General features: G+C 45.8%; 1 protein-coding gene across 5 annotated transcripts in view; it reads right to left on the bottom strand.

Moving 5' to 3' along the window:
• Nucleotides 1-5,910: 5,910 nt before the first annotated feature.
• AZIN2 (antizyme inhibitor 2) overlaps nt 5,911-20,738 on the bottom strand; it is a 43,867-nt gene continuing 29,039 nt past the window's right edge. For 2 of the 5 annotated variants that reach the window (XM_065898198.1, XM_065898197.1), the window contains 2 exons: nt 12,777-12,991; nt 9,183-9,669 (listed from right to left, as the gene is read on the bottom strand). In XM_065898198.1, coding sequence (XP_065754270.1) covers nt 9,531-9,669; nt 12,777-12,991 — 354 coding nt within the window. In that variant the 3' untranslated portion in view covers nt 9,183-9,530. Of the gene's footprint in view, nt 5,982-9,182; nt 9,670-12,249; nt 12,269-12,776; nt 12,992-20,738 lie in introns of those variants that run through there. The other 3 variants (XM_065898196.1, XM_065898200.1, XM_065898201.1) reach the window with 3 other exon arrangements.

The raw sequence follows: 20,738 nt of genomic DNA, 5'->3' as shown, positions 1-20,738 counted from the left end.
ACCATGTGCCGGGCATGCCAGGTGCTGGGTTTATAACAACAAATGAGACCCAGGCTAATAATCTAGTGGCCGTAACAGAACAATGACAACAGAGTATGAGAAGCGCTTGGATGGGGTACAGGAGTCTGGGGGAGCATAAAGAAGAGACCACTAACTAGCCAGGGGAGGAGGGTTAAGGAAAGTTTCCAAGAAGTGGCATCTAAACTGACAACTGAAGGATGACTAGGTGCTTGCTGGAAGGAAGGTGGGAAAGGACAGTACCGGCAGAGGGAACAGGAAGTACAAGGTAAGGTGCTGGCAAACTATGGACCACTTTCTAGCTTTATAAGTAAAGTTTTATTGAGATATAGTCATGTCTATTCACTTACGTATTGTCTCTGACTGCTTTCGCTCTACACAGCAGAGTGGAATAGTTGTCAAAGAGACGCTGTGGCTCACAAAGCATAAAGCATTTACTATCTGGCCCTTGACAGAAAAAGCTTACTGACTCCTAGAGGCCAGAGTGCTTATACCGCCTTTTAGGAACATAGTAGCTGGAGGGTTGAGGGTGGGAACTGTGCAGTAGTCAGCTCACAATGAGTCCTTCTTTCCTCAGCCACAGTGGAGTGATCCAGGAGTAGACACACCGATTTAAACTGATCTAATCAGATTCTCTCTTCCTAGGAACTTGAAATGTGGAATGTGAGACCCAGAAATGGAGCTGAATTACATCAATGTCTGTGAACCTCTGCTTCTGAGGCCCTTAGAGCTGCCCTGCTCCTTTCCAGACCCATTCATCAATAATCCCTTTGATTCTGAAGCCCCTTGCAATCAATTCCCCCAAACTTTTAATTTTCATTCCTTTCAAAGTCAGTTTCTGTTCAGTTTAATGAAAAAACTTTAACTAAAATTAACCTAGTGCAGAGAGATGAAACTGGTGGGGTATACAGTCAGCATGGTCCACTATATGTATAATGTGAGCCACATATGTACTTTTACATTCTCTAGTAGCTACATTTTGAAAAGTAAAAAGAAATTAGTGAAATTAATTTTAATAATATTTTATTTCACCCAATATAGGCAAATGTTATCATTTCAGTATATAGTCAATATTTTAAAATTGCTAATGAGATGTTTTACCTTCTTCTCTTTGAACTATGTCTTTGAAATCTGGGGTGTATTTTACATTTATGGCACATCTCAAATCAGACTAGCCACATTCTGAGTACTCCATAGCCACATGAGGCTGGTGGCTAACATAATGGACAGCACAGATTAGAACCTTCAAGGCAGCAAAGGACCTGCTAAGAAGTCCTGGCTTCATTCTGAAAGCAGTGGGCATCCCCTGAAGAGATTCAAGCCAGGAAGTAACATGATAAGATATAGATAGATAGATAGATAGATATAGATAGATAGATATAGATAGATAATTTTAGGAAGATCACTCTAACTTCCACTTAAAGAATGGACTGGACAGGAATTGAGGCTAGAGTTAGGGAGATCGGCTAGGAGGAGTTGAAGAGAGAGGAGAGGTAAAGATTATGATGGTAGACTTTGGCAGCAGCAGCAGGAATATTAAGATACAGTGGAACTCAAGAGAGGCTTAGGAGGCAGGAGCAACATGTCTCATCATCATTGCTGCCCCTACACACTAAATCTACTTCCCACCTGCACATCTTTGGGTATCTCCTCCCCATCACTCCATCCGACATATCTTCCTCCTTTCCTCTCTGGTGACCAAAGAGGCAAATCCTCCCCAATCTTTAAGGCATAGTCCAGGGTAGTTATGCATACACAGTGGTCCACGGTAGGAGATCAATTCACAAATGTTTCTTTCCTCCCTCAATGAAGTCTTCTCTGAATGCTCCTGCCCACACCTCACCTCCAATCCTGAAGTATGAAAGGCAGGAATATTGGCCCAATCTAGGGTAAGCTGGAGGTCCTGTCCTGAGAAGTTTCTGGCAACTCTAAGAGGAGTTTTCAGCTTCATGGGTGAAGGTGGAAAGTTATATTTAACCAGAGTTGTGGTTTTCCTAAGAGAGTACACATACAACAAATGAAAAAGAGGCAAGGAAGTAGAGGGTGAATGCAAGGAAGTGATGATAAAGATTAACCATGGAATTTCAGCTGGCATGGGAAACTCTAAGTGCTATTCACAAATATTCCAGTTCTCCAACCCCACCGCTTGCTTCTGGACTTTGGGTAGAAATGCACTTTCCGGTCCACTTGAGGCTAGGTATGGCCATGTGACTGGTTCTGGCCAATCAGATTACAGATTCTAGATGGAGCAGTTAATTGCCAACATGACCCTCCAGAGTTCTCTTTTCCTTCTCCCATAGTGACCAACATTATTTGAGATGGTGGCTTTTCCTTCTCCCATAGTGACCAACATTATTTGAGATGGTGGCTTTTCCATCACCCTGGGTTTCTGACTATGAAAAGCAGAGCCTTCTGTTGACCCACGATGTTCAAGTTGTGCGAGAAAGAAATAAATCTTTCTTCGTTGTATTAAAGCTTAAAATGTAAGCCTTAAATATAAGCCTGAAATATTGGGAGTATTTGTTACTGCAGCAGTACCTAGCCTATCCTGACTGATATAACTGGAGGAGAGGACATTAACAGGGAGAGAGATAATGCAAAATGTAGGATTAATAGATTTCACTTCCTGGCATGGAAGGATTGATGGGGTCAGAACAGGAGGGAGAATAATTGGAAAGACATGGGGTATTGTTTAGAGCATTAGATTCATGATAAGGTCTAGGGTATGACCATGGAGTGAGTGCCTGAGGTACAGAGAGGACAAGATCTCTGAAGCAAGAAACTGAGAGAACAATGTTGGAAGGATCATCTCTGTGTATATTGAAATCGTCAAAGATTAAGACAGAAGCAATGTTGGAGAGAGCAAGAACCAGAAGCCAAAAATCTTGTTTCTCTTCCTGCAATGAAGATAGGAATGCCATGAAGGCAGAGACTTTTGTGCTCACTTTTACATCCCCAGTGCCTGGGATAGTGCCTGGTACAGAGAAGGCACTTAATACATATTTGCTGAATGAATGACCAGATGAAGGGGAGAGTAGTATACCATACGCTTTGACAAGAAAACCTAATTCAGGGAAGAGAGTTCCTTCCAGTTCTTACTCCCTTGATTCTATTTTTCTGCAGTACTTTTTCCCCAGACCGCAGTGACTGTTCTCTTTGTCCAACCTAGAGTCTGCTTGTTGATCTATCTTGTTGTTGCCAGAAATCTCAAGGAGCTACTTTTTAAACTCATCCCCAGTGGCCTGCATGCTGGCAACTCTAGCTAACACCACCCCCTGTGTTACCAAACACTGGTGTTGCTCTCTCCTGCACCTCCTCCATCATTCCCACATCCAGCTCCATTGCCAAATGTCTTTCCTTTGTTTCCAGACCTATCTCAAATCCGTTCCCTGCTCTTTACCCCCACAGCTGCTGCCCCAATCCAGATTCTCATCATCTCTTCCCTGACCTAGAACAAGTGTCCCCTCCTAATCCCCCCCCGATTTCTCTTTGCTTCTAATCCCTCTCTATTAGCTAGTTAACTATTGCTGCATTAAAATTACCTTAAATTTTTGTTAAAAATTAAAACCACAAATATTTATTACCTCAAAGTTTCTGTGGGTCAGGAATCTGGGCATGGCTTAGGGGTGCCTCTGGCTCAGGGTCTCTCACGTGGCTGCCACCAAGTGCTGGCCAGGGCTACAGTCATGCCAACGCTCACCTGGAGGAGGATCTACCTCCAAGCTCACTTATGTGGCTATTAGAAGTCCTCAAGTCCTTGCTAGTGGACAGAAACATCAGTTCCTGGACACCTAAACCTCTCCATAGGGAAGCTTGCAACATGGCAGATGTCTTCCCGAAGAGCACGTGAGCAAGAAAGAGAAGGTGCCAAAGACAGAAGTTACAGTCCTTTTGTAATCTAATCTCAGAAACGGTAACCCATCACTTCTAACATATTCTATTCATTAGAATGGAATCAATAAGCCCAGTCCATACTCAAGGAGAGAGAATCATATCAGTATGTGAACGCTATGGTTTGGGATCACTGGGGACATCTTAGAGCCTGCCTACCACAACCTCATCACTGCCTCCTAGTGAGCCACCTAAAGTGCAAAGCTGATCTCTTCTCTCCCTCTCTCAGAAACTTCTGTTAACTTGCTGATACTAGGACATAACCCTTCATAATATTCCTCAATCACTATTTCATTCTCATCTTCCATCCTGTACTCCAGTTCCTAAGAAAGAGCTCTGAATTATCGCACTTCTATCCCTTTACACGCCACTTCCCTGGTTTGGAATGCTTCCCTCCACCTCCCCAGACTTTTCTACCTGGCCAACTCCTACTCACCCATCAAGGTTTCTGCTTCCATCCATTGCTTCTGCCAAGTCCATCCTAACTTCGAGCAGGCAGTTACGTCTATCCCTAATCAGACTTCCCTTGGCACCCTGTGCTTTCCACTAACACACCACTTAGCACACCAAATTATAATTATCTCCACTTGGATCTCAAAGTCGACATGTTCAGAAGTTCGTTTCTGCTGATTTTTATATCAATGTAATTTAGCAGGAGATGGATCTTGCAGCCTCACCATCTTCAATGGAGATGTATAGAACTAGTTATAGAATCTCACCATCTTAACTGGCATTATTAAATGCCCAGAGAGCAGTCATTTTGTAATAGTGTCCTACTAAATAAACACATGTGCTGCTCTAAAGGCAATTCTGGTCCACACAGGCTTCCATAGGAAGAGGGCTGGGTGAGTATGACTGAGAGGTTCTTCCAGAGTAGGCAGAGATGCTTCCCAACCTGCCTCCACTAGTTACTATCTATTCTAGACAAGTTACATCATATCTAAGCCTCAGTTTCCTAATTTATAAATGGAAATGACCTAAGTGGTTCCTATGGTGACCACAGATCAGCTGCTATTCTGAGCACTTTAAATATGTTAATTTATTTAATCCTTAGAATTAGGATATGCGGTAGGTGTATTACTCCATTTTACAGCTGGCAGAAACTGTGGCACAGAAAACACAGGTAATAACTGGCAGAGCCAGGATTCCAACACAGGCACTGAGGAGTCGGAGTCTGTGTCATAATATCCACTTCACAGGTTAGTGCGGATTAAACGAAAAAGTGCGAATCAAGGTCGAGGGCAGGGCATGGCACACAGTGAGTACTCTTTATTATTTTAAAACGTGAAACACCTTGGCCTGCAAGAATTCTTTCAAAGCCCATGATTTTCTGCGTGAATTCATCGGGTGTCTCCTGTAGGGAATGAAATGGATGAGTGGGGAGGACACCAGGGACGAGCCTCCCAAGATCGATACAGCTCCCTGGCCCCGTTACTCAGGGATGCTCCTACTTTGTAAGGGGAAGCGGAAGTAGCTGGTGGGCAAAAGCCCAGTTCCGGTGTTACTGTGGGCCTTTGTAGCCGGGCAGGGGCCCGGTAGCCCCCTTGCCTGCCTCCTGCGTGCCAATAGGACCCCTTGCTCGTGGGGGCCCGCCCTCGGCGAAGGTTTGATTTTCCACTGGTGGAGGCCGCGGAGGGCGTCTGTCCGTCCTTCAGCCAACGGACTCGGCTGTCTCTTCTCGCTGTTTGGTAAAGTCCTCCTCCGCTCAAGCAGAGGGCGCCAGAAGACGGGCCTCGAAGCCTGGGAGGCTCTCTGACACGGAAGTGACGTCACGCCGCCGGAAATCCGCGTCCGCCGGGACTCCGGGGTGTGACGGGTAGTTGAAGCGGCTGAAAGCTGAGCGTGTAAGGTTACATTAGGAGGTGTTTGAGGGCATCGTTTCCACGCTGGTTAGGCTCGGAGGCTCAGATGAGAAAAGTGAGCCCCTGGAGACAGAGGCCTGTTCATATTCACCCAGCGAGAACCTCTCCCGAGACCAGCGCGCTTCGCACACGACTCCTTTTAGCGGAGGAACGGCCTTGGGGTGGTTTGCTCCGCCTGAGGAGTCCCTGAGGCAAGTGTCACAGGAATACCCGCATTGCACAGATGGGGTAAACGAACCCAGAGAGAGACAGGGACTTACAGGGTAGGGTTGCCGGATTTAGCAGCTAAAATTCAGGACGCCCAGTTAAAGTTGAAGTTCAGGGGAACAACAGTGTTTTAGTATAAGGATACGCCTAATAGTCATGGGTCATACGTTTACTGAAAAAGTAGCCGTCGTTTTCTGAATTCAGATTTAACTGGGCGTCCCATATTTTGTATGGCAATCCTACCTCACGGTCACCCAGCTGAGTGGAAGAGCAGAAAGAGCTTTTGAGACATCCTGTATGCCTCCCCACTTAAGGCTCACTAGTGTGTGGACCCGCGCCCCTCCTGGGTGCAACCCTGGAAGCCTGCAGCGACCCCAGCTCGTTCCAGTTAGTGGCCTGCCCTTCGCAGGATCTAGGCTGCTGTTCAGGAGCTGAGGAGTAGGGATCAGATACCCCTGCCTTGAGGTTCAGGGGTAACCCCCCCCCCGCCACCATCCTCAAGACTAGTTTATTCGAAGACACTAAGCACCTACTCTGTGCTAAACACAAACCCAGGCTCCAGATGACACTGGCAAGTAGGAGAAGTATTCCCTCTCTTTGTGGAATTAACAGATTTGCGGGGAGACGTGTAGAAAGATTACAATACATTGCAATCAACAGTTCTTTAATATGGGTAAATGCAGCACGCTGTGAAAGCACAGAGGTGCAATATCCAGGCAGAGAGTAAGAGAAAAGGGAGATACGCAAGCTGAGACTTGAAAGGTTCATTCAACTTATTTGTTGAATATTTGTTTGTGGGCAGTGCTTTAGGCACTAGGAACACGGCAGTAAACAAACATATCTCTGCCCTTAAGAGCCTAAGTCTAAGTAAAATGCATGTCAGATGATGAGCTGTGGGGTGCAGGAGTAAAAGGTGAGGCTACGGAGCGGATCATGGGATACTGGGTTGGGAGTATCACAGTTGTAAAGAGCGTGGTCAGGAGGGCCTCACTGAGAAGGTAACGTGAGCAAAGATCTGAAGGTGTGAGGGAGAAAGATCATGGAGCTATTTGGGGTCATAAGGAAATGCGCCTGGTATGTTAGAGGAACACAGAGAGGAATGATGTACTGCCTCCAATATGATAGCTTTCTCAGGGATTTTCAGTGACAACTTTGACTGTGTGTTTCTTGCCTTAAATACTGCCTTTAGAATCTAATTTCTGTAAAATGTGACTCCACATAATTAGCTGGGGGGCCACTTTAAATAGGGTGTACAGAAAAGGCCTTTCTGAGAAGGTGACATTTAACGTGAGCCCTTTAAGATAGGGATGAGTCAGCCCTGGAGAAGCTGGAAGAAGAACTATTTAGGCAGAGGGAACAGCAAGGGCAAAGGTCTGGAAGCAGGAAAGAACTCAGTAGACGTGAGGAACTGAAAAGAGGCCAGTAGGCCGGTGCATGGTGAGAAGAGTGGCAGGAGATGAGGTTGGAAAGTGGGCGGAGATCTCAGGCAATTTAACTTTCATTGGCATCACAGTGGGAATCCACTGGAGGATTTTCAGCAGAGGATTGACAAGATCGGATTCGTGTTTCAAAAAGATCCCTCTGGCTGTTAGGAGCCTATATCAGATAATTTTGTAGGTTAAGTTTACACGGGCTTAGCTACTCATCCCCTAGGTGCCAGGAAGAGGGTTTAAAATGGAGCAGAGGGTTGACTGGGAACTCACATCCTGTTGCCTTCCGTATGGTCCCTTTACAGCTGGAATGAGTGGCCGGGGGTGGGGGCGGGGGACACCCGGGGACACCCAGAGAGCCACAATCCCCCTCCTGAGCAGGGGTGGACAGAGATGACAACTTGGACCCCCATCAGGCTCCCTTGCTGCCTGCCTTAAACAGGATGGGGGATGAAGGAGGGTGAAGTGCATGCTACCACCAGCCCACTAGGTCTTCCTCGGCCCCTTTTGAATACGCTTTCAATTATCCTCTCAAAGGCCCTGTCATGCTTCTGTTCCAGAAGCATATAGGGCTGCCTGCTGCCTGCAGAATTAAGTTCAGACTCCTTGCTCTGTTGTTCGATTTGTAGGACTGAGCCCTTAACCTGTGGGATCTTATTCTATCTCTTAGGTAGGTAGTGTCAGAATTGAGTGGAGTTGTAGGACGCCCGGCTGGTGTCTGAGAATTGCTTGGTGGTGTGGGAAAATAAAAACATTGTACTAGGCTTACCCAGTGAGAAGCTCAAGTGAAGATATAAAAACAATCGCAATGAAATGTCTAGACCAGGCAAGTCCACAGAGATGGAAAATAGATTCGTGGGTGCCAGGGCTGGGGGAGGGGAGAATGGGGAGTGACTGCTAGTGGATATGGGGTTTCTTACTGAGGTAATTAACATGTTCTAGAATTAGGTAGTGGTGATGGTTGCACAAACTCTGTGAATATACTAAAAACCACCGAATTCTACACTTTGAAAGGGTGAATTTTAAGGCATGTGAATTATATCTCAATTTTTTTTTAATTGCAGAAGAAAAATCTTTAGGGTCACCAGTAGCAGCTGGGGGAACTCTAAAATCTGAACTCCTTTGCTAAGTGGCTCACACACCCCAGTTGCATAGCTTGAGACCCTAGCAATGTGAAGTCCTTAAGAGAACTGCCAGTGTCTGAGGAGACATGAGCATCAGAGCCGTTGGCACTGGATGTGGCAGTAGTCTGTGGCCAACCATGTTCTAACAATTACTGCCTGAATAAGCAAAACCAACCAGCACATATTTGCATTACTCTGATTGCCTTGCTGACCTGCAAGGAGAGGAAGGGTATGGGGTCTCCTCAGAACCTCCCAGGGACCCACCTCTTTGCTCTTTATCTTTGGTATGAATTTCCAAAAGCGGTGTCAAATATTCAGTTTTCCCCACTTTGGGCCGGGACTTAAGCTGGCTGTTGGGTTCACACAGAAGCCCCTCACCAGCCATGAGCTGCAGCCCCGGTGCCGCACAGAGACAACCGTGACCCCGACCCCAGACCCTGACAGCTCCCCTTTCCTCACGAAGCCAGGCATGGAAGCTTGTGAAGACGAGAGAGATGAGTTAGAGAAGCTGGGTGCCAGTGGGAGGTGCCCACACTGCAGCGGGTCAGGACCGAAGCAGAGGGCATGGGGTTATCATAGTAGGGTGGGGAAGTCTCGGCCCTGGCCTCACCCAGGCTGCTTCGTGGACTGAACCGCCGGGTTCCACTGGCGTATTAAACAACCTAAATATTTATTCGCTTCATATTTACAAAGGTGGGAAGCAGACCAAGGGAGACCCCCAAGAACACCCCCATACCTGGCTGACCAGGCCCCTGGCGCTGCAGAGGAGGCAGACACAACTAGGAGGGACAGGATTTATGTTGCATACTTGAACTACAGGGAGCGTAAGACTGGTCCTATTTACAGGACAGAAACACTGCAGGGGGAGCGTGGGGCCAGCAGAGCGAGCGCCGGAGTCCTGGCCAGAGGGTACTCCTGATCGCCACCTTCCCCTCTGCTCCCAGAGGCGTCTCTGCGGCCCCGCTGGGGTTCTCCGGGGGCGGGGGCACGGGCCCTGCTCACATGATGCTCGCCGGGGTGAAGACAGGGCGCATGCACAAGGTGTCTGTGATCTCCCAGCCACAGGACAGAGGCCTGCACGTGCCCTCGGCGTCCTCGTCCTGTTCTGCAGGCAGCAGCTGCCCTCGCAGGGCTTCCCTGCAAGTGAGAGGGGGTCCCTGGAGGCAGCCAGCACGGGGCCTGCAGGCCAGGCACTGCTGACCACTGCACTGGAAGACCTGGCGCCACTGGGGCCGCAGAACCCAGGGGCAGGGGAAGGCCTGCTGCCCCTTCTTCCTCTGCTGCTCCCTTCTCCCCCATAGTCTACCCCCACAAGGGAGAGGAACCCACGTTCACTGATATGCCCACTGTTGGGCCAGGCACTTTGCTTACAGTATCTAGTATCCTCCCAAAACCCTGTAAGGGTGACATTATCGACCCCATTTTACTCTGAGGAAATTGAGACTCAGAAGTTACCTGCCCCAAGGTCACATCTTCTACCCTAGAAGGTGGCAGAACTAGGACTCAACCCAATGCTCACTTCAGTGCCCACATTCTTCATATCCCAAGCTTAGTACTTTAAAAGAATCATCTGCCTCCCCTCAAAAACTCTACAAGCTCTTTCTCCTACATCCCCACGTTAATGAACGGCTCGTGCTCTTGCCACACATTGTCTTCTTCCCACACCCAGTAGATCCCTGCTGAGCCTAGTTCCTGAGCATCCTCAAAGGTACCTGCTTCTCTCCATTCCCGCTGAGACCACCATCTCTAGCTGGGAAAGTGCAGTCTCCCTGATCTGTCTTGCCCCCTCCGGACAATTCTGACCCACGTTCATCTTCCCAAAACGCAAACCCCTTCTCTTGAGTCGCCAGCAGTTTCCTTCCACTCTCAGGCCCCACAGGATCCGGCCCCTGCCAGCCTCTCCCATCACACACAACAGTGCTGCCTGGTTGCCAGCCACAGCAGCCATCTTTTGGGCTCACGTCTCATCCTAGGCCTGTGCACATCCGGCCTCTGCCTGCATCATCAACCGTTCGCTGAGTCCCACAGCCCAGTGTACTCCTTCATAGCAACAAGCGTTCAATGCCTGCTTCCCTGATATTCCTCCACCTATAGCAGGGCAGGGGATATGTCTGAGTTACTCACTGCCTAGTGGCCCCAACAGCAGGCTGGTAACATGGTAAACACTTGGTGAGGAGGGGTGGACGCTGGGTAGGAGGACAGGGAAAGAGCACTGGGTTCAGTGTCAAGAGGCCTGGGGGTAGGGGCAGCAGGACAGCCTGTCCTTTACTTCTGCCAAGTTCTGCTTCCCCACAAAATCCTTCCTCTTCCACCTACATCTTCCCTTCCCTCCCTGCATACTTCCAGCCTATTCTGGTCCCCCACCTGCAGGAAGGCCTCCCTCTTTGGCGATATGTGCAAATCAGTAGTCAGTATCTTTGCAGAGTCCAGTCAGGCCGTTCCCTTTCAGGTGGGAGGTCCTCTGGGCCAAGCACCCTCTGTCTGAGCCTCTGTCTCCTTATCTTTCAAAATGGGTTTTGAAAGATAAGTTTCTTAGAACCCCTCACTGGCTCCCTCCTGCCTTCAAGATCAAGTCCAACCTGGGCCTCCAAGGTCCTTCTTGATCTATTCTTCCCCACAGTCCACTCCAGCCAGCCAGAGCTACTAAAAATTCTTTGGATGGACTAGACTCTGAAGCCCCTACCCTTCCTGGCCCAGACCACCCTCCTGTCAGCTTGCCTGGCCCTCCTTTCCCATCAGTCCTCCTGAGAAGCAGCCCTGACCACCCTCCCCAGCCCGCTGGCCCTCCCTCCCTAGTGACCTTGGCACTCTCTATGCCAGGGTCTGTGTGTGCAGGTCCGCGACTTGGCTCACCACGTTCTCAGATGCTCTTTTACCCACCAGGACCCAGCACAGAGCCAGACTCTAAAGTAGGACATTTTGATGAGGCCCCTTTAATACGGGGAATTTTTTGACATGGCCATTTCAATACATCAGAATTTTGTGTTCCTAAGTAATGAGTGCATCTGACTCCCTGCAGCCTCATCCAACTGTGTTTGCTGGTGACGGTGCCAGGATGGGATAAGGAAGTCTGTGTGATTATTGTTTTTTTTACTTTTGTTTTTTAGGCCTTGTCAAAACAGACCCCTGATGTCAAAATGGTGGCATCAGCCTATCCTGTGGCCCTGCAGGGAGTAGAAACAACAGGTTTGTTGACTGGATAAATGACATGCAACTTTGATACTGAGCCCCGTCAGGCCTGGCATTTGGTAGCACTGTTCCGGCGGGGGTGGGCGGGGGTGGGGGGTGCAGGGAAGAGGCTCAACAACCCAGCATGTCCCTGGGGACGCAGGATGCACTCATTCCTGAGGCCCCATTATAAAAGCCCCTCCCAACTGCCCCAGCCCCCAAAGAGGGGGCCTCTTCATCACTGACCAGCTGTGTGACCTCAAGCAAGTGACTTCTGTTTGTGTGGGTAAAAGGAAATCGTCAAAAGGTGCCTAAGGTAGGACCTGACAGAAAGTTTCAACGGGTTAGGGTTAGGGTTAGAGTTAGTTTTCTTTCCATCTGGCCTCACTGGATCCCACTGCTGGCCTGCCGTGGGCGAGCTCAGTGAGCAGGCGAGTCTTTGTCTTTCCCAGGTCACAAAGCAGCCACCCAAGTGATCAGCTCTATCTACATCTGCCTTGTCTTCTCTTAATCCACCCAGTAGTTAGAGCGGTCTCTCAGGCTTCGAACCAGTCCCTGCTTGCAGCTGCTCAAAGCTCTCAACTTCCTTCAAGTCCCTTCCCAGATCCAACCCTGCTCCTTCTCCAGCCCCGACCAACCTCGTGTAGTTTCCTGAAGTTATGCTCGCTCCCTGTTCCTTCTGCCTGGAACCTGCTTCCCACCCCTCCTGCCACCTAACTCCCACTCGTCCACCAGGCTTTGGCTTCATCCTTCCTTCCTCAGGGAGGGAGATCTGGGCCTTGGGTTGGGGACTGGGCTCTAAGCCTCCAGAGCCTGCCCGCCTCCCTCCAGCACTGCATTATCAGGAGTGTCTGTCTGCTTCTGTGTCTCTCACGGGACTCTGAGCTCCTCAAGGGAAGCTCAGTCTCTCTCATGGCCACAGCCAAGCACAGGCCTCACTTGGAATCAGCATCCTAGAGCTACTTGTCACATTGGGTTACACAGGAGCAGGGACCCAGACCCGGGGTTCCCCTTATTGCTTCTGCCCAGGCTGCTCCCTTCTCCCCCCACTCCATTTCCCAGCAGGGCCCCCTTACCAGGCCACCCGGGACATGGCATAGGTGATGCGGCAGGTCTGGGCACCCCCGAGGAGGGAACCCATGCCCATGGTGTAGGCGCCCATGTTCTCAAAGACCAGCCAGTCCCCTACATGTAGTTGCGGCAGCCACAGGCCCTCAGCTATGCAGTCACAGCCATCGATCACTGGGCCCCATAGGCTGCTGCTGTACAGGGGCTGCTCCGTGGATGGTTTCTGCAGGAGAGAAGGATGACAACAGTCAGCTTTCCTGGGCATACATGCACAGCCTGAGCACCCCCTCCCTCCGAAGCCTGCATGGCTCCCAGAGCCAATAGAATAAAGACTTGATGGGCCTCTAAGCCTGCAGTTAAGGCCCTCCCACTTCTCTGCATTCATTGCTTCCTACACTCTGAAGCCATAGTGCCTGGTCTTATATCCAGACTCCAATACTTGCTAGTTGTGTGACCTTGGGCAAGATACTTTATCCCTCTGTGCCTCAGTTTGCTCATTTGTAAAATGGGAATAATAACAGTACCTACCTCACAGGGCTACTGAAAGGATAAATGAGTATAGGTAGAGCATGTAGAACAGTGTCTGGCACATGGCAAGGGCCCAGTAAGTTAGCACTATCTTTATTATTGTTGGTGTTGCTGTCAGCTCCCGGCTTGGGCCTTCACTGGTGTGTCTGCCACTTTCCAGACCCTGGGTGGGTCACCCCCTCTGCAGCCCTACCCCCTCCCTCAAATCAGAGATTGTCCTCTGGACCCAGCCCTGGGGCTCCTTCTTCTATGCAGGCCTCCACGATCCCCTCCTTCCATGCTAGGCCTGGTAACAGGAGCTAGAAGCACACCAGTGAGTTAGACCCTCCCTCCCTCCCTCCCTCGGGCTCTCAGTCTGGTGAGGAAGACGGGCCTCCCACAGACAGTCACAGGGTGACCTGCCAGAGGTCACAGAGGACCTCACAGGGTAGATAGAATTACTCCCATTTCAGGGAAACTAAGGTTCTGAGAGGTTAAGTGACTTACCCAAAGACACAGCTAACAATGACATAAAATTTTTAATTTTTTTTAAGTGACTTCCAAATCCAGGAAAGAAATCTAACATAGGCCATTTGCGGACAACCAAGATATCATTGCAGTTTGTCACAGTGTAGGGATCCTGCCAGGCAGGTCCTAGAGGAGGAGTCATGACTGAAAGAGGGACAGGAGTGAATCCTGGCTGAATCGTGCCCTTGAAAGCCCCTCGTTCCAGTTAGTCCAGCTGCTCTGGGCTCCCCAGGTAAACCCTGCTTCCCTTCCCCCAGCCCCAGCCATCCCCATGCTATTCCCTGAGGCTCCAAACCTACCAATTCCTAATTTTCCTTTAGATCTCAGCTTCCTCATGGAAGCTTTCCTAAGGCTCCCCAAGCTTTGTCATCATAGCACGTACTATGATTTATGATTAGATATTTATGAAATGTATCACCCAGGCCTGTCTTCCCTGTCAGACTATAAATTCCATGAGTCCAGAGATCACGACAGTCTTGTTTACCCCCATCTCCTCCAAGCCTAGCAGTCTGGTATACAGTAGGTGCTTTTGTCAATAATATTTCTTAAGTGAATGAATGAATAAATGAATAGGGAATACATGAGTGATGAGAAAGAGGAAGAGCCAAAAAGAAAGAAAAAGAAGGTACGAATGGAAGCCATCAAAGAGCCTAGAAGGAGGCAGCGGAGGAAACCAATGCAGGATGACGGAAAGGTGTTTCAGTACCTCAGCCAGGAGCAGGAATGAGTCAGACTGAGAAGAGTCATGGGTGCCATAAGCAGAAATAATACTCAGAGTTGACAAAAGGGTAATGCATAAGCCACTGTCTCATTAATAAAGAAAACACGCACGTTATTAAAATCAAACATGAGAACTATCCTATACTCATTAATTCATTCAATAGGTACTTATTAAGCACCTACTATATGCCAGGCTCTGATCTAGGAGCTGCAGACGCATCAGTGAACACACACACAAAAAAACAAAAGTTCCTGTGCTCATGAAACTCACATTCTAGGAAAGCGAGATAAACCAATACATCCTTGTTCATATAACTTAACAAGCTTGTTCACAAGCTTCTTGTTAATGAGTAAAATTCATCTTAGTTGCTCTGAATTATTTCCCTTAGCTCCAGTTCTTAAAAAATAATAAGCTAGGGACTTCCCTGGTGGCGCAGTGGTTAAGAATCCACCTGCCAATGCAGGGGACACGGGTTCGAGCCCTGGTCCGGGAAGATCCCACATGCCGCAGAGCAACTAAGCCCGCGAGCCACAACTACTGAGCCCGCATGCCACAACTACTGAAGCCCGCGCGCCTAGAGCCTGTGCTCCGCAACGAGAAGCCACCGCAATGAGAAGCCCACGCACCACAACAAAGAGTAGCCCCTGCTCGCCCACGCACAGCAACGAAGACCAAACGCAGCCAAATAAATAAATAATTTTTAAAAAACTTAAAACAAAAAAACAAAAAAAAAATAAGCTAACCTTTAAAGAATTGTGAGAGGAAATGCTATATAATTGTATCCATGAGGATCCTTAAGAAAATAGGTTCCAAAGATTCTTCCACAATAAGATAAAAAGGAACCCTTGAGTTATAATCAGAGTTCTCTCACTTCTTAGTAGTGGTATAAATTAAAAATGGGTGGAAAAGAAAGATTTTAAAACTTCACAGGAAATAATGCAATTATCATTTAAAACCTTTAAAAAAAAAAAGGAAACAAAAAAGGAATATGCAAGATAAATGTTCCAAAAGCATGTGGGGACAGGCTTGTAAGTCTCAGCTCTGTTTATGAGTCGGAAAACTGAATGGAAATGGACAGGCACCTGTAAAAATATAAGATGCCCAGTCTGCTACTAGGGCCCCCTCTGAGAGAGAGGGCAGGGGGTTCCTACTTTACAAAGCATGCCCACCACTACTTCACACCTCATCTGGGAGGCAGTTGCAATTCCCATGTTACAGATGAGAAAACTCAGAAGAAATGACCTGCTTCAGGTTCTGGAGGGGGTTAGCAGCAGAACTTCAGGTGGTCCCCGACAAGGTGCCTCCTAGCTGCACCTGAATGGCTGCTTTCCTCAAAGACACCCAGTAGGTGAGCAGATCCACAGATGAAACAAGGTGAAACATTTAGAATGGCACATGGCTTTGATGGAATCCCTAAATAGTTCCCCAACTTTTAAACAATAAATCAATTAACTCCTATACTGCATAAAGTATACAGAAATATTTTCAAAGGGAAAAAAATGGCATGAGCAAGGGCTGCACACAAAAAGGAAAAAGAGGAAACAGAATAAAAGCCTATGATCAAAATCTCACTCGTGAACATATAGGCAAAAATCCAAAATGAATCCCTAGCTAATCAAATCCACACTCATATTCAAAGAATCACTTTCAATGATCAGATAATTTGTCTCTAAATGGAAGGCAAGGATGATATGAGCAAGGCAATCACTGGCTTCATCATAATATGGAAAATATAGACCTACAATTCAAATTAAATTTTCCCAATACATGTCAACATGGCATTCAATAGCCTATAGCATCTCTTCTTGATTAAAACTACAGACAAAACGAAACCCCACAACGAAGAGAAACTATTTAAAATAAGGAGCCAACTCTAACTTAATGGAGATACACTAGAATGGCTTCATTTCAGAACTAGAAGCAACCTTAGTAATTAAAGTTAAGCCCCCTCATTTTCCAGATGAAGAAATGAGAGAAACAGGGCCCAAAGAGGTTAAGTAATTTGCCTAAGGTTACTCAGCTACTATATGGCAGAGCCAGGACTCAGACCCACATCTTCTGACTCCAAGTCTGAAGCTTTCTGTCATGAGAAATGCTGGCAATAGCTAGCAGGGAAAAAATAAACAATATAGAGAAAGTGAAGAAATAAAATATCACATTGCAGATAACACTTGCCCACCTGGCAAACAAAGGGGAGAGAGGTAGTTACTAGAAGAGCTCAGTGAGTTTCAGCATGCAAGCCAGTGTCTCAGCTCAAACACACAGGGGACCGTCTTCACTCACGACAGTAATGAAAGCATTACTAAATTCAGGGATGTACTTGGGCCACAATAATACTTATTCAAAGAAAATAATAAAACCTTAAAAGGAGAGATAAAATACAAGAGCTCTACCCTCTCCTAGCTAGAAAAGCTGAGTAAAGCAAAAACGAATTCTCTCCAGTTTAATAGATTAAATATGCTACGACTAATTAAAACTCCCAGGATATCTTTCTAAACATTAGAAACAATATGACAAAAAATAAACATGAGCCTATCACAGAATATTAATAAGTAGCAGTGACAGACTCAATTTTTTGTTAAATGTTTAATTCATACAAAAGGATATTTGTATCATGTGTAAAATAAAAAGAATAATGATAAAATGAATATCTGTGTACCCACTGCCCAGCTAAAGAAATAGAACATTTCCTCTATCTTTGAAATCCCCATCCCAATGACATGTCCCTTCCCAAACTCCTCCAGAGGTAACCATTATCCAGAATTTTGTTTTCATTATTTTTTTGCTTTACTTTTTTCCATGAGTATACCTAACCCTAAACAATTTAGAATTTGATTTTGCACTTTTTAAAATGTATATGATTGGAAATATAGGGTATGTAATCTCTGCAACTTGCTTTTTTGTTTATTTGAAACTTACATTCCCAAGATTCATCCAACTGATGCATGTAGATATAATTCACAACAAGCTGCATAGAATTCATTGTATGGAATACACTGTAATTTATTTGATTACTACCCAGCATCAAGACAACATTAAGGTTGTTTCCAATGTTTTGTATTATAGAAATTGCTCCTGTGAACATTCTGAAATCTCTTCAAATACACATGCCCAGAGTTTCTATGCAATATATACCTAGGAACTTGCTGGGAGAGTGTACACATGTCTAACTTTACCAAAATAATGCCAACTTGTTTCCCAAAGTAGAAATACCAACTCCACCTAGCAGTATCTAAGAGATCCAACTCTCTATATGCCACCAACACTTGATATTGTCATGCTTTAAATTTTTTTCTAATCTAGCTGGTAGAAGATGTATCTTGTTTTCCTTTTACTTTGCATTTTCTTGATTACCAATGAGGTTGAGCACCTTTGCATTTTCTATTTGGCTTTCCTCTTCTGTGAACTGCCTGTTAAAGTCTTTTGCCCCTATTTCTATTGCTTTCTGCTTCACTTTTTCCCCCTTATTTTCGTAAGATTCTTACTTGTCTCTGTTTCCTTTTTAAGAATCCTTCATATATTCTCTCTACTAATCCCTTATCAATTATATATGTGCTTCAGTATTTTTCTCCCACTTTATGATTGCCTCCTTCCTTTCACGAACAGATGAGCAGAAGCTCTTCATTTTAATGTAGACAAACATCAGTCTTCCTTTTTGGTTTTAAAGATACTCTTCACTGTTTTTTCCTATTTCAAGGCCAAACAGACACTCTCCTATATTGGTCTCTGGAATTTATATATATGTGTGGTGTAAGATAGGGATCCAGTTTCATTTTTTGCATATGGACAATCAGGTGGTCTAGCATCATATGTTAAACAATTCCCAACGATATGCTTTGCAAGTGCTGTCAAATCAAGTTTCCAGATATATGTGGATATTTTTTGTGCTCTCAACTATGTTTTGCTGGTCTATGTTTTTATGCCACTCTCCAAACCAAACTATTTTAATAAACTTCTATTATTTTAGTGGTTACTCTAGACATTTACATTTTAACATGCATACCTAACATAAAGTCTAAAATTAATCGATATCTTTACCTTCTGCTCAAACAATTCAAAATCTTAGAAGACCAGCTTGGTCACTCTACCTCCCAACTTACATTCTATTGCTATCCAGTGTTTTAGTCTATCTTGTTTGTGACAGAGACTGCTAGTTGCCTAACCCCAGCAATTCCAATCTTCAATGTTTGCTGGGCACATGTCCACCTAGAATAAAGACTATATTTCTCAACTTCCCTTGCAGGTAGTTATGGCCATAAGATAAAAGCATAAGTACTTTCAGGAAATTTCCTTGAAAGACAACTGGCAGAGGGACTTCTCTTATTTCCTATAATGGCTGGAGCTTCAAATTGTACCTACCAAGATGGGGGCAACACCTAGAAACAGGTACAACTGAAAGCCATATGGTTCCATGTGAATATGAAACCACTATACCAGCTCTGAATTGCCTGCATCCAGACAGTTGCATAAGAGTAAAATAAACTTCAGTGTCTTGTTCTAGTCACATAATTTTTGTTGGTGGTGATGCTGGTGCCAGTCAGTGATCCTTTAAATATACCCGCATATTTACCTACCTTTGCTCATCATTCCTTCTTGCAACTCAGACCATCCATCTGGATAATTTTCCTTATGTCTGAAATATATCCTTTAGAATTTCCTTTAGTGAAGATCTATCTCTCAGTATTTGCTTGTCGGAAAATGCCTTTGTTTCATACGCATTCTTGAAAAACAATTTTGCTGGATATAAAATTCTAGGTTGATAGATTGAAGCTGCTATTCCACTATCTTCTGCCTTCCATTGTCACAGGAGAAAAATAAGCTGTTAAGTCTAATTAACATTCTTCTACAGGTATTCTTCTATCTGTCTCATTCCTCTCACTAGTTTTATGATCTTCTCCTTGTCTTTGGTATTCAGTTTCACTAATATGTTGTCTAAGTATGGATTTATTTTTAGGTAACATACTTGGAATTTGTTGGATTTCCCAAATCTAAGAATAAGTGTTCCTCTCTTACATTTTATTAACTCTCTGCCAGCTATTAATTTTTTTAATTTTAATTTATTTATTTTGCCTCTCAGCTCCAAATCCACCGTTCTTTGCCCTGGTTTGTGATGCTGGAGTAAGACATTTCTTCTTTACTATCCATCTCTATGTTAGGCTTTGTCAATAGAAGTTGCTGGAAAGACACTGCAAGAACAGATCAGGAAGAAGGGACTTTCCTCCTTTTAGCCTGATGTTTTCTGTGTGGCCACCTCTGCTTCAGGGTATGAGGGTCTGGTTGCATTCACTTCAGTGGCCTCCACAGTTCAACTTTGGCCTGCACAGTCCAACAAGCTTCCCTCCACTCCGCAGCAGGCTGCTTCTGTGATGCAGTTGTGTTGGGAACCCTCTGAAAATTTCTTTGCCACTGGTAGGCTGCACATCCTTGTAATAGCCACAGTCTCTCTTTAAAGGTTTCAATCTCAGCCTTGGAGGGAGAAGCCCTCCTCTAAGTTTCTTCCTTTTTCCCTCTACCTTACCAGGGGTAGTAACTGCTTTTATCCTTTTTAGTAATTAACCATCTTTAAAGTTAGCAATTCTTTATATTAAAATTCCCCTGTTCAAATTACTTGTCTCGTTTCTGTATCCTGATACACCTCTTCCTGAAACTATGCTTAGACATTACGCCTTCTCATTCTATCTACCACTTCCTTTGCCTTTCTTATTTTCTTTCCTATCTCTGTCTCTTTGTGCTACATTTGCATAGTTTCTTCAGCTCTATCTTCCCATTCCCTAATTCTCTCTTCAACTGTCTCTAATATCTTTCTTACCCTGTGCATAAGTTCAATTTTCATATATTTCATTTCTAGAAGTTCTATTTAGTCCTTTTAAAAATCTGCTAGTTCATGTTTTTATATTTGCTTGCTTTTGGGTCATATTTTCAATTTTTCTTTAAACATTGTAAATATTTTTATTTCTAGCATCTGATAATTCCAGTACGTGTAGTAATTGCAGGTTTGAATCTGCTGTCTATTGCTTCTGCTGGTTCCCCCTCATGGTGACTTGTTTCTTTTGTGTTTTGTGATTTTATATTGTGATCTCATGTACCTTGGAACTTTATCTGTGAGAATTTTTTTTTTTTTTTTTCTGGTACGCGGGCCTCTCACCGTTGCGCCCTCTCCCGCTGCGGAGCGCAGGCTCCACACGCGCAAGCTCAGTGGCCATGGCTCACGGGC

Source organism: Phocoena phocoena, chromosome 1 (genome assembly GCF_963924675.1).
Source record: "Phocoena phocoena chromosome 1, mPhoPho1.1, whole genome shotgun sequence".
Lineage (NCBI taxonomy): Eukaryota > Metazoa > Chordata > Mammalia > Artiodactyla > Phocoenidae > Phocoena > Phocoena phocoena.
This window is presented reverse-complemented; position numbering and strand designations above follow the sequence as displayed.